Source organism: Pseudogymnoascus destructans (genome assembly GCF_001641265.1).
Source record: "Pseudogymnoascus destructans isolate 20631-21 unplaced genomic scaffold scaffold_6, whole genome shotgun sequence".
In the NCBI taxonomy this organism is placed as follows: domain Eukaryota; kingdom Fungi; phylum Ascomycota; class Leotiomycetes; order Thelebolales; family Thelebolaceae; genus Pseudogymnoascus; species Pseudogymnoascus destructans.
In genome coordinates this window covers 902,946-916,633 of record NW_020167525.1, presented here as the reverse complement: position 1 = coordinate 916,633, position 13,688 = coordinate 902,946, and the positions used below count along the sequence as shown (strand labels likewise).

General features: G+C 45.7%; 3 protein-coding genes across 3 annotated transcripts; 1 reads left to right on the top strand and 2 right to left on the bottom strand.

Annotated features, from left to right (window-relative positions):
* Nucleotides 1-14: 14 nt before the first annotated feature.
* On the top strand, nt 15-2,540 carry VC83_03437 (uncharacterized protein). Its single transcript, XM_024467084.1, has 2 exons — nt 15-97; nt 172-2,540. Exon 2 carries the CDS (start codon nt 282-284, stop codon nt 2,154-2,156), a length of 1,875 nt encoding a protein of 624 aa, XP_024325686.1. The 5' UTR covers nt 15-97; nt 172-281; the 3' UTR covers nt 2,157-2,540.
* VC83_03436 (uncharacterized protein) lies at nt 2,539-4,593 on the bottom strand. The gene is made up of 3 exons (XM_024467083.1): nt 4,292-4,593; nt 2,980-4,238; nt 2,539-2,927 (listed from the first exon to the last, which is right to left on the bottom strand). Exons 1-3 carry the CDS (start codon nt 4,395-4,397, stop codon nt 2,745-2,747), a joined length of 1,548 nt encoding a protein of 515 aa, XP_024325687.1. The 5' UTR covers nt 4,398-4,593; the 3' UTR covers nt 2,539-2,744.
* Nucleotides 4,594-9,867: 5,274 nt separating this feature from the next.
* VC83_03435 (uncharacterized protein) lies at nt 9,868-10,669 on the bottom strand (the record flags this gene model as incomplete). The annotated part of the gene is made up of 7 exons (XM_024467082.1): nt 9,868-9,936; nt 9,984-10,070; nt 10,118-10,239; nt 10,287-10,322; nt 10,375-10,442; nt 10,490-10,576; nt 10,626-10,669. The coding sequence occupies 7 exons, from the start codon at nt 10,667-10,669 to the stop codon at nt 9,868-9,870; spliced, it is 513 nt and encodes a 170-aa protein (XP_024325684.1).
* Nucleotides 10,670-13,688: the final 3,019 nt, after the last annotated feature.

The window sequence follows — 13,688 nt, the reverse complement described above, 5'->3', positions numbered from 1 at the left end:
GTTATAATACAATAAAGATCTCCTCCTTCTCCCCGCTGATACTCATCCGTAGAGGGGTAAAAGTAATTGCGTGGGTTGACAGTCGAATGACCAAAAGGTACAGTACATATTGGCGCATTTCCACGGCCAAACTCCAATCGAAGATCATAATAACGGCCCACTCCAAACAAGACCACACCGCATCATACCCAGCATCACCAACAACACCAACACCAACAGACAGTACCACCCGACAGTCAAAAGGATTGCCTGCTCTGAACCCCGACGAGCAGAATGCGATAATGCGAGCGCCGAATGGTCCTCTAACTTCGAAAAGCGGCAATGCCATGCCTGTCGATAAGCCGAATCCTCATGGCCAGAGGCCAGTCATGTCGCCTTTGGGCGCAGCGGGCATGAAAACAATAAACACCACACCTTTGACTCCCAAAATCGCAGGCGCAAGTCCTGCAAACGTTGTGACACCATTGCTTCGACGAGCGACGCGTCAGGACACCACCACCAGCGGCCCTCAAAGGGACGAACGCACAGCAACCCCCGTCGGCTCCTTTCTCAGCGACAACATCACACCAAGGTCCGGGTCGAGAAAATCGAGGCTGGATAGTGCGAACCCGACTCCCACTGGCACTCCGACAGCACTGAGACCAACGGAGCCCACTCTTGCATCTGGAGGGAATCTGGTGTATAGCGGGGGTCTGCTGTCTCAACTCGACGACCTCCCGCCAAAGCCCACTGTCTCATTTAGCCCAACCATATCGGATGTTGGGAGTGCACAATCGCAGCAAGCGGGGAAGTTCTTCTATGCCAGCGACGCAAAATCGAATAACTCACAACCCTCTCGCCAACGCCCCGGTGCTCCAAAGCAGAACAGCTTCCTTTATGCGAACGGGAACGCAATTCCCTCCCCCACAAACCAACATGGGCCATCGCCAACTTTGCCCGCATCGGAGGATAAATCCAGGCCGAGATTTGTTCACGCCAATGGGATCCCGGATATTACAAAGTTACCATACACCCGCGCAGGATCGACAGTGTCAACCGCACCATTTTCTGGACCACCTCGACTTGCATTCCAAGGCCGGCCCTCTAGGCCATCACGGCCCTCATCACCTACGAAGCCTGCTGATCACAACAATACCTATGTGGCCAGAAGGATTTCAACCGTTTCGCCCCCCTCAATCCCAGTTCCCTTTTCGCCTCCTTTGGCCTCAGCAGCCTATGCTTCACCTCCTCTGGCCTCGGCACCCTATACTTCGCCTCCCTTAACTCAAGCACCCTATACGTCACCACCACTTTATCAGAACGGGGCCCCTACTTCCGGAGACGAGGGTCCAACGCCCAATCCTTTTTGGTCTCGTGCCAAATCTCCCGGCGTTGGCCAACTAGACGAGTCACGCTCGGCGGTAGAGTCGAATGAAGTTCGCAATGTGCCTCTACCAGTTACCATTGACAGGACAAGCCTTTCTTCAACAGAGGAAGGTTCGGAGCCTGCCTTGGCAGATGATTCATCCTCGGTTTCCGGATTGAGGAGCCCAGTGAAGGCCGGAGGCTCGCTGGAGCAGTTAAACGAACTTGCTGCAAATGCCCGGCGGGAAAGGAAGGTGCTTGACCTCGAGATAACAAACTCGTCACTTGCAGCAATCAACCGAACCCTTGAGCGCGAGATGCGAAAGCAAAGCGCTGAACTACGGAGATATCGCCGACTGAGTCGGTCTGGACGCCTCTCTATAGCTACAGCAGCGACCCGGTCCTCCATTGGTAGCCATCTAAGTCTGAGTGGAATTAGTGAAGAAGATCAATTTTCCGATATGAGCGGCGAGGAGTACGACGATGAAGGCGACGACGACGCCTCTGAGTTGGACTCTGTCGATGACGGGACCCTCAGCCCTACTGCTTTGGCAGAAAGCGATGCACGCCACAGAAAGCGTGATGAAGAGAGATTACAGCTGGATCTAGAAAAATACCAGCAGCTTCTGGTCGATAGCCAGAAGATGAATCAGAGTATAAAACGATGTCTTGGATGGACGGAAGAACTTATACTTGACGGTAATAAGGCACTAGCTTATAAAGTGCATGTCAGCGACGTTGAACTTGGAGGGCGCGTGCTTATTGCGGATGATAACGACGATGACACCGAGACCGTTGTCTCAGGAATTTGAACGGCCTTATCCATCAAAACTCTCAGGATGAGGCGGCGATATTCGGAATTCGAGCGGAGATCATCGCGCCAACGTCCCGGTCGAGATTTTGAAGGCGTTTATAAGGCGTAATTGCTACAGATGGAGATGGTGCGCAGGCGACCGGATAATAACATCTTTGGCTTTGGGGTTGTGTGTAGGGAGTTAGCAGCGTGGTATCGCTCGGAGTTTGTTTGGGGGAAGGAGGCTATGAGGTCCACTCGCTCATTTAACATCAGTTCATTTGTTCTGTACAGTATGATACCCAAGGTAGATATGCCGCCATTTGGCTAGGAAGAAGAATAGGCTATTTTCATTTGTAAAAATATCGCTAGCTAAAATAAAGCACTTCAAATTGTGTTATGGGGGTTGTATCCTTGCTTTCGATGTGCAGTGTACGACTTCATGAATCACGTAGCTGTAAAATTCGAAACTGCAAGTTGAAATTGTGGTTGTTAAGAACCCCAAGCAACCTTGATATCCAGGAAAGCTTTATGGGTATTTCCTCTCGGACATTATTGCATTGCTATCTCAATGACGTCTCACTTCTAAATTATCTACTCATCCCCTTTACTTTGGCACGTTTGGAGCATCCGCAGCAGCGGCAGCAGCCTCAGCCTCCTTAGGTACGGGAGACTTGGCGCCGTCAGCCTTCTTATCCTTGCCCTTCTTCTTCTCCTTCTTAGCTGCAGCTTCCGCAACTAATTGTTCAAATGCCATATAATCACCCTCCTCCTCGGGGTCACGCTTAGCCTAGTATAGTCAGCATCAAGTTGTATAGATAGGGATATAGAATGCAACATACCTTCGCATATATTTCACCACTGATAACCAGAGCCTGGGCTCTCTCCAGACGCTTCGACATCGGCACCCTCTTGTCGTGTAGGACCTCGTCACAAACGTCTCTTAGTACACCCTGGATTTCGAACTTGCTTCCGCGCCACGCAGCGGTGAGGATCTTTCCAGTCACTCGTCTCTCGTACTCAACACGTCTCTCATCTGTCCAGTCCTCTCCGCCCTTCTCCTCCATCTTGGCCATCTCCTCCATGGTCATCTGTGCGTCGATTGCACTGGAAATGGTGTTCCAGGTATCCTTTGCCAGGGTTCCCTTATCCTTCAGCCGCGAAAAGAAGCCCCCTATTCCGAGGAACTTCTGTGACTTTAACAAAGCGCCAGCTTTTGACAAGTAGGTAGCTCCTATCGCGTGCAGAATATCGAGTCCGAAGGATTCCATCTTCAAGTTCTCCACCTCAAGTCTCGTCTTCTCCTGGAATGCTTTGGTCACATCGTCTCCCTTGTCGGTCTCGGTCCAGATGCTGATTCGATCAATCATCTTCTTGGCCAGAGTCTCTACGCGCTCCTTGCGGATATTTATGCGCTCCTTCTCATATTCCGCCAACTGCTCACGTTGCTCTTTCGACAAGCCAGCCTTCTTCTTCTCCTTCTTGCGAAGCTCCTTCTCCTCCTCAGTTATACCAGCAGCATCTAGTTGCGCCTCAGAGTCGCTCTTAGACATGATCGCAGGCCGTGTTGGTATTCCTCTCCCTGGGGTGGATGTGCCAGACGCAGAAGGTAAGGTCGGGTTCGACAATGGCTTCTCTGTCAGGGGGTCAGTTTCGTAGCGTTTCCCGGTGGTATGATCGAATGCGTATGCCTTCTCTGTCTGAGGTTCGGTCGCATCGGCTGCTGATGCGGCAGGTGGGGGAGATGAAGCCGCCTTTTCGTCTGTCGGGACTTTCTCTCCAGGAACACCCCCTTGGGCTGCTGCCTCAGTCGCGGCAGCATGATCTTCGTCCTCTCCCTCCGCTTCCCCTGTCATGGTAATGTCCATCGTCTTCGTGAGATCCTTCATAAGTGATATTTCGCCAATCAAATCCACGAATGCGTCTCCTCCAAAGATCGTTCCGAAAAATTCGGCAGGATCCGTGAAGCCCTCACTGGGCTGGGCATGGTCTTTTCCGAATTTATCGTACGATCTCCTCAGGTCGGGGTCGCTGAGGACTTGGTAGGCTTCACCGATCGCTTGGAATTTGGCGTGTGCAGTCTCGTCGCTGGGGTTTTTATCTGTCTCATCAGTCTTATATTCCAAGGGTCCATATACCGCAAATGAAACCTACCTGGATGGTGTATAATGGCAAGCTTTCTGTATGCCTTCTTGATCTCCAGCTCGGTGGCCTCCGGCTTTACCGCAAGGACATTGTAGTAGGTGAGGTCTGCGACCATCTTGGCGATTTCCGAATGCGCCGATATGAGGGGCAGAGGAGGGAGGGGCAGAGGAGGGAAAGGCTGTTCGCTGGGATAGTGACGTTGGCTTAAGAGCGGGCAGCCTTATCTGACCTGATATGTTGTATGAGTTGAGAATAAACCCAAGCAATAGCTGGTTGACGTTTGGGTTGATGAACAGATACAAATAGTAACGTTATGGGTTGGTGGGGAGAAGTACAAGGCTGGTGGTTACTTTTCAGGTAGCGTCGTTTGCTGCCGTATCATCATCTGTGGCGCAGCAGCTCAGAACGTGGGCGACGAAGCCACGATATGCGATAAACAAGGCTTCACAGAATGGCGGAATTCGGCAAACTAGTGAAAAATCACCTGCGCATGCGCAGGTGATTCCTCGTTTCCAACGAGAATTTTGATATATAGCCTATATAAATATCATTTTTCGGAAGTAAATTGCTCTATATAGCCTATAGTCTACTATATACTAGAAGGTATGCCACCACTGTACACTTCTATTATTGTTTTCTCGCCATAAACGAGCAATATCAATGTCCTTCTTCATAAGTACTGCTCTTTTCCCTCGTGCCCCACGATGCATATAAGTAGCTATAAAGTCAACCTCTTGCCTTGCTAAGTCTGCATCTGCTTTATCAGCTGCTATACGCTCCCCCCAGAGAGTACTATAGAGCCTCGTTATAGACGAGAATTCGCCATACTTCTTCCAAAATACCTCCCAGTCCCTCTGGCAGGCAACAAATGAGTAATAAACAAACTAAAATAGTCGTTAGTATCGAGGTAATAAGGTGTATTATCGTAGCTTACCCTCCAATGACACCAGTTATTCTTAATTACCTTCCAGTAAGTTGGAAGGTTGTCTTTATATAGTATCTTCCAATACTTAAGTGGTATACTTTGGTCGTTAATAACGAGGGTTTTTTCCTCGTCCCAGTCGAGGATAAGTTGTGGTAATTCCTTGTATGCCTGATATGTTTTTGATGGTGGGATAGGAATTAAGGAAATAAGAACAAGTTCTCCTTTGTTAAGGAAATCAAGCTGTATATAACCCTCTCTGTCGTTGGTAGTGACCCTTTTTGATGAGGTTGGTGGTAAGTAGAGTAGCCGAGGTCGCTGAACTATAGTAGGCGACGACCCTACTCTCTGGTTTTCCTCATTGTCAACGACCCTTTTGGCTTCTTTGTCTACTCTCTGGTTTTCCTCATTGTCAACAACCCTTCTGGCTTCTTTGTCTGCGTTGTCCCTTTTCCTTTTTGGCTCATTTGGAATGACAAGTTTATAGGATTCCTCAATAGGACCGATGTATTTCTTACAACCTTTAGCACCTATATATAAGTAAATATAGTAATATATTACCTTTCAGCTTCATATTTAGCTAGGTTAAAGGCATTGGCCCAGCTTAAAAGTCAGTTTTTCTCAGTAATTGTTCTTATATCAGAATCAATTATATTTTTAGGTGGAATAAATGATTCAATTGATGTATGGCCTGCATCAATTTCTCGTTGTAGATGAGTGTTTGAAGACATCTTCTTATCTCTCAATGGGAGCGACATTTTTAATATAGTTGTAGCTAAATTATTTTATGATGTTATTTAATAATAATGCCTCTATATATATTTAATAGGAGGGTACAAATGTCTCGTTGTTAGCGAGGATTAGTCTCATTGTTAGCGAGGATTAGTCTCATTGTTAGCGAGGAGTTAGGGTTATTCCTCGTCCTTAGCGAGGAATCTAATGAGGCTCTACACAGATTATATAATATAGAGCGCCTTCCCTCGTACCTTTCCTTTTACCTACCTTTCCCTTTACCTACTATTAAAGCTTTAAGATGGATACACTCGCTGAGAACGAGGATTTTGAAGATAGAGAGGATCTTATTACAGCAACAGGGCAATTACTAGCTGACGAGTTACAAGCCCAGACTGCGTATGAAGAATTCAGTTTTCGTCAAAGTACAAGCCAAATTAAGCAGTCGTCAAATGCTGCTTTAGCACCTACAACACATGCTGCATATACCTCGTAGGTAACGAGTTATTATAAAACGCTCATCTCTAACGAGATATTAGGATGCATACACAATTCCTTATATTTATTAAGGCAAAGTACCCTATACAAGGTGAGGATGGGGTTAATACAGCTTCTAATAAGTGTCCACAATATATTTGTGAGTGGATTCAGGATGCTTGTGAAGTCCTAAGTACAATAGAAGGGGTAAGGAAAGTTGGAAAAGGGTCGTCCAGGACAAAGAAGCTAGTTGACTCGTCAGGAACGAAGGATTGTGCTGCTACATACTCTCATGCTCTAAAAATGAGGGCAGCTATAAGCTTTTGGTTTGCCTATATATGCCCACATCAGTGTGGTCATGGGGAATGGCTTCAAGTTGTTGAGAGTGGTAATTGGCAAGGAAATCCCTCGTTATCAACGACAGTTTCCCGCTATATGAGAGCCCTAAATAAGATGAAGGTAAATTCTCTCATTCCCATCGAGGTATTTTATACTAATAGATTCTAGACACATGCTGGTGAAGTCTCTACAAGTGCAAGAGCTCTTACTTCATATGATTTACAGTGTATGTGGAAGTTTAACCAAGCTATTTCACAGGTTGAGTTTGGTAAAAAACTCATTCATGATGAGCATACATATTATTGGAGTGGGCAGAAGTGTAGGATAATGCTACAAGCTATCTATACACTTGCATTTCAATGCCTACTTCGGATTGATGAGGTATTACAAATTCAAAGTCATCATATCCTCGTTATCAATGAGGAACGAGGTGAAATTCAACTTAACCTTCTCTTCCGGAAGACAAATGTCATACTGACATTCGTTGCACTCAGTTTGCTATCAAACTCAAGAGCAAACTTAGAAATCTCCTCCTCAAACCTACAAGTCACCATACATATCTTGGCTTATCACACCAACAACAGAAGCAATACTACTCAACGATTGCTGCAAACTCTTCTACTACATCTGTTTATGCTACATACATCACGGCATATCATTTGGACACTCATTGAACAAGTTATTAAGAAAATCTCCTCCTTAAGGGGGTGGGCCAATACTACCACATGGCATATCTCTACCAACTAGAGGCCTAGGAACATGAACGATAGCTCTAGAAGCTTCTACAACCCTCTATGATTCATTACACGTCATCGCTCCTTAGTTACCCACAAGATTGGTTAAGTTATGACATAATTTGTCTATAGGTACTCTGACCTTGGACCTCCTTTTCACTTCCTATAGGCTAGGAACCCAAGAGATGGTTCTATGGGATTCTCTTACGTTCACTACATGATTAGCAAGCTAGTTGTGGGTCGCACTTGATTTCTAATACATTTACCAAGCCTGGTTAGTCATGGAAAGTCACAAGATTGGTTAAGTTATGACATAATTTGTCTATGGCATAAATAGGATTGCCCTTTCCTTAAGAAAGGGCAAGCAGGCAATACAGTAAATCGACTAGCACATACTTCTACGTCTTTTCCAAGCTTCCAAGCATTGATCTTGTTATTCTCTGTTTTTGAAAAGTCAGTGAGGTGCTAACCTCTGACTTACCCCTGAGTTCTCAGACTCAACATTTGTTGCAACTTGTCTAAACCACTTCACCACATCATACACCTCATTGCTGCGTTGTGGAATAGTCTAAGCTACAACCCTTTGGCTCTGTTTCCTAAGACAGTGTGTTGTCTTAGTAAATTCATCCCTTCCTTGGGTGGCTAGATTCTCATATCTGGTGCACCCAACATTACAACAAACCAATATGGAGGTGTGTACTCTACTACTTAAATTCCTCAGTACTAATGAGGAATTAGGAATTAAGCCATTTCACCTATTTCTTAACCCACAAGAACCTCACCTTGACCCTGTTCTTGCACTCTTACAATGGATAAAAGTCTCGCAGATAACGAGTGGTTTTATATTTCGTCGTATTGATGCCTATGATCGGGTTATAGCAAGTGATAAGAGCTTAGTATGACTACCTTATATATTAAAATACCTCAGTGTTAATGAGACATTAGGATGCTTCTACATTTACAGAGTATTTTCGACATAATCTCCTCAATATAGGCGTAGATTTTCGACTATATGGAACACACTCTTTCCGTAGAGGTGGCTGTCAATGGCTATATTCAGAAAAGAGATGGGGTCTACGGCAGATATGCGATTGGGGTGGATGGAGTACAAATTTTGACTCAAGCTCTATTATGCGGTATTTAGTCGGCTGGAATGATGATCCTACAAAGAAGAGAGAAGAGTTTATGAATCCTAACCAGAGTGGAGGGCTCCGGTGTATAGTATGTGGACGGGAATGCTGATGTATTGGTAGATAGTAGCTCTTAGAAATACCTCGTTACAACTGAGGATTCTGTCTTGTTTTGATTCTGTCTTGTTGTTTTGCGACCGAGGATTCTGTCTTGTTGCGACTGAGGATTCTTGTTGTGACCGAGGATTCTGTCTTGTTGTTTTGCGACTGAGGATTCTGTCTTTTTGCGACTGAGGATTCTGTCTTTTTGCGACTGAGGATTCTGTCTTGTTGCGACTGAGGATTCTTGTTGTGACCGAGGATTCTGTCTTGTTGCGACTGAGGATTCTGTCTTGTTGTGACTGAGGATTCTGTCTTGTTTTGTGACCGAGGATTCTGTTGTTTTGATTCTGTGTTGTTGTTTTAGATTCCGTCTTGTTGCGACTGAGGATTCTGTCTGTCGTGACCGAGGATTCCCTCTTGTTGCGACTGAGGATTCTGTGTTGTTGTTTTGGATTCTGTCTTGTTGCGACTGAGGATTCTGTTGTTTTGATTCTGTGTTGTTGCGACTGAGGTTTCTGTGTTGTTGTTTTGGATTCCGTCTTGTTGCGACTGAGGATTCTGTCTGTCGTGACCGAGGGTTCTGTTGTTTTGATTCCCTCTTGTTGCGACTGAGGATTCTGTGTTGTTGTTTTGGATTCTGTCTTGTTGCGACTGAGAATTCTGTCTTGTTTTGATTCTGTCTTGTTGTTTTGCGACTGAGGATTCTGTCTTGTTACGACTGAGGATTCTGTCTTGTTACGACCGAGGATTCTGTCTTGTTGTTGTGACCGAGGATTCTGTCTTGTTGTTTTGGATTCTGTGTTGTTGTTTTGCAACTGAGGATTCTGTTTTGTAGAGAGCCTGCGACTAAGAGCCCTTACTGAGAGCACTACCTCAACCACTACGGCAGGGGGTTTCCTCGTTGTAACCGAGGGTTCCCTGCTCTTAATCTTAGAGCCTATAGTGCGACCGATAGCCTACGAGCCTGCGACCGAGAGCACTACTGTAACCACTATAGCAGGGGGTTTCCTCGTTGCGACTGAGGGTTCTATGTAGAGAGCCCTACTAAGAGAGCTCTCGTTAATTACAACCACATAAGACAAGGAGAAAGGAAGGAAAGCAAATTTTGTATTATTCTATTTTACAAGAAGCTCGTTGTTGCCGAGACTTCTAGATATTGTGGCCAGAGGCCACAGCTGCAAGGGTGGTGTTGGCACGGCAAGTTCCATCTACCAAGTCCTTTTCCTTGTTAGCACTGAACTATTTTACAGCTATATACAACTTACCAACACAGTCATATTACCTCCTTGGAGGTATTGCAACATCTCCCAGAGAACGCAGTGGTGGGTGCGGGTGAGGGTGTTTGGGGGAGCCTTAATTCTCGTTAGTGACGAGAAATCTAATACTATACAATACTTACGTCGCCAGGAGGGAGGGTGGCAGCCGGGAGCGCCCTGCGGTAGAAAAGCAGCTCTACTGCAGTATGCTGCCACTTACAGCCGCAAGGCAGTAGGTCCTCGTTGTCGAGGCCACGGGGGGTGTCTAATTCGTCGTTAGGAACGAGGAATCACAGAAGGTGTACTACTTACCTTGGGGGAGCGGCATCAGCTGGTTCCCAGTGCGGCCTAAAGCTTCGTTAGCAACGAGACAAAACAAGAGATAATATAGAACACTTACAGCCATAACATTTGGCAGTGGTGCCAGCACGCACTTCACCATTGGTCTTGTGAGGCCAGCATAGGCGGCTAAAGGTTCGTTAGTAACGAGGATTATAGACTACCAATTCACTTACCATAACTGCTCCTCTAAGCAGTTGGTGTTCTGTGGGGGGCAGGCAGTGATAGTTCCCCAGCGGGCAAGGTAGGCAGTGCGGCATTGGCTAAAGTCTCGTTAGTGACGAGGATTCTAAAACCATAACTTTCACTTACGCAGGAGTGCGGTTCCTAAGGATGGCGGGATCCCATCCCACCATAGTGGTCTGGGCGGCGTTGTCAAAAGTGTATTGTTGCGGCATTTTCTAAAAGTCTCGTTATTGACGAGGAAAAAAGGTTTGGTAGGGGCGAACCTACGAGGTAGGGGGGTGATGGTGGTGGTGGTGGGTAGAAAGTCGGTAATTATTCCTAAAAGCGCACTCGCGCATGCCACTTAGCCTAATTAGGGCTAAGCTCCTAGACAACAATGCTACAATAGCCACCTTGCCTAATTGGGCTAAGTGGCCTACCCCCCTACCTGCGCAAGTGATTTTTCAGGTGCGCATCATATTTTTTTGGAATGAATGATATAAAATTCCCACGGGTTCTTTTTTACGATAATTTCACATCGTATGAAATAGAGCTCAACAGCTGATGTCACCCAAGATTTTCATACTACAGTATTATCTCGTTAAGTTGATGTAATTGGTCATGCATAAATATATTGAGTTATAGTAATATTGAGTTAGAAAGTGATCTGAAGTAGACCCGAAGTAGCCCTCAGCTAAACCATCCATCCATCCAACGTGCCTTGAACCAAGTCATTGGCCTGTTTGGCCACTAATTGCCTCTCCACACGCTCCAAAGAGCGCAAAAATGATGCTAGATCCGTAATGCCACTATTCTTAAGATTCTAAGAACTCAATCAGAACTTGGAGGGCTTGTATAGCGTTCTGTATGGTAAGCACAGGACGCTAGTGTTACAATTACAGCTCACAGCTTGTTACGGTTATTACGGTTGTTATAGGTATATAGGGGATTACAGGTGCAGCCTTAGCCACCAAGGCTACAACCGCTAAGCGTACAACTGTATATTACGAGGAATAGCCTCACCTTCCTTCCTTCTTCTTCTTCTTCTCTCTTTAGATTCAATCTAGCTTACTTTACCCAGACTGGCACCATGACCTCTGTGACCATTGTAACAAGATCTAGGTTGTTACTAAAAGATTCAAGCATGAACTCAAGCCATTGCTAACAGTAATAACTTTTTAAAGAGGCTATAAAAGCTTGAGGCTTTTTAGCCTTTCTAATAAACCAAAGAGGAAGTCAATCTGTTCTAGTAGCATTAACACAAATGGCTACTAATATACATGCTTTGTCCTTCTTCTGTCCTAGAATTGATCGTGTTACAAAGCCCTTTAAAGAGCTCATCCTCTAGTAAAGCCCAGTCTCATCTATGTTGTAAATATTGTCCTCTAAAAAGTCCCCTATAATATTTTGTAACGTGGTTGTACACCGAGTCGTGAATGTCACCGAGTCGTGAATGTCACCGAGTCGTGAATGTCACCGAGTCGTGAATGTCACCGAGTCGTGAAACTTTTTTATACCCACCACTGTAAGGTATAATTAAACAACCACAACATGTATTAAAACTAAAACTATTCAGAATCTGATGAGCTAAGTACTTCTATGACCTCCTAACAAGTTCGTGCATTATGGCCAGCTCCCCCGCAAGTGCCACAATGTCGTACACCTGGTTGCCCCTCATTCCTACCAACCCCTCCAGAGCGCTTCTCGCAATTTATTTGCTCCGTAACTGCCCTTTGGGACAAATCATCATGTGCATCCCCTACAGAAAGTGCACACCCTTGACGGACACGAGACTTTTTAGCCCTCCGGCGTTTGCTAAGAGCTTCGTTTGCTGCTCGAAGGGTGCGGACTTCAGCTGACAATAAAGTCATTTCATGTGCCAAAATCTCTGTCCCTTTAGCTAATGCAGTAACAGTAGCAAAAATGGGGGTTGGCGAGCTTCCTTGGTGCCGTGCAATGCGATTTTTAACTAGAGTAGTCTGTGAGAGAGCATCTATTGGGTTGCGAGGCGTTTGAGAAACCCAAGGATCAGCGTCTATAGAGGGGGGTCCTGTAGGTGTAGGAGTCCGCAACTTGACGTCTAGCTTTGAAATGATTACTTGCGGATCAAAGGGCACTAAACCAGCTCCGCGAAATCCAGCTTTGGCGTTTTGAGTTGTTATTGACTGGTTATAAGCTGCGTGGAAAGCTATAAAAAACTCAACCTTTGTAATATGGTTTATATGAGCCTTAATAAAGGTCTCAATTTGACACCCATACATACGTTTAAGAACACTAAAGCACCCAACATCAAGTGGCTGAGTTAGGTGAGACGAGTGAGGAGGTAGACAGAGAGTTATGATGTTGTTTGCTTTGCAATATTCCTGAAACGCAGCTGATTCGTGACTTTCATGCCCGTCTAAAACCAACATCCGATATGGTCCTTTTGCACGACTGCAAGTATGTTTATCGAAATGATGAAGCCATTCTAGACCTGTCTCGTTGTTGGTCCATCCATTGCTTGTTGGTTTAATTACCCAATTGTGAGGAAGGCCGCCTTCAGTATACCAACTTGAAAGGTGACATTTCCCTTGAACTACTAAAAACGGAGGGATACTCCCGCCTTCAGCATTCACACAAACAATTGCTGTAGCCCATTCCCGATTGCCAGGCTGAACTGCCTTGCCTCTGCCACGTCGATCGGCGCACGTAACAACTAAAGCTGAGCTAATAACGCCCATCATGAAGCCCGTCTCGTCAAAGTTGTAGAAATCGCAGTCTTGGATGCCGTACTTTGCTCTCATGTTCTGCACAAGTTGAAACCACGCTCCAATAAGCTCAGGATCTTCGCACAAGGCTCTTTGAAAGTCATAAACGCGATTAAAACGCGTCTTTAACTCGGGGCGGCGTTGTATAAATCGATATGCCCACCGCGTCCCAACGTGCTTTTCCCCACGCGATTCAAGGATATAATTTGCCATATCCTCCACACTAGCAGGCCGAGGTACAAATCCTCTTGCATCCATATCCAATATATTTCGAATAATCACTTCCTCTTCTAGCTCAGTCAATTTATGACTATTGGCTTTGGTTTCGCGTCGAGAAGGTCGGCCGGCCATTCTATCAGTAAGCGTAGAATAAGGCACTTTATATAGTATTGATGCAGACCTGCGATTAAGCGATTTACATGTTTGAAGAGCCTCAATAGCTAGAATGATTTGCGCTTCTTGG

Bases quoted from the DNA above. Each gene is read 5' to 3' on its own strand.
- VC83_03437 (XM_024467084.1), top strand. From the start codon at position 282: ATGCGAGCGCCGAATGGTCCTCTAACTTCGAAAAGCGGCAATGCCATG.
- VC83_03436 (XM_024467083.1), bottom strand. From the start codon at position 4,397: ATGGTCGCAGACCTCACCTACTACAATGTCCTTGCGGTAAAGCCGGAG. The intron at 4,239-4,291 runs GTAGGTTTCATT...CTGATGAGACAG, and splicing joins TGCCATTATACACCATCCAG to ATAAAAACCCCAGCGACGAG. The intron at 2,928-2,979 runs GTATGTTGCATT...TGACTATACTAG, and splicing joins GTGGTGAAATATATGCGAAG to GCTAAGCGTGACCCCGAGGA.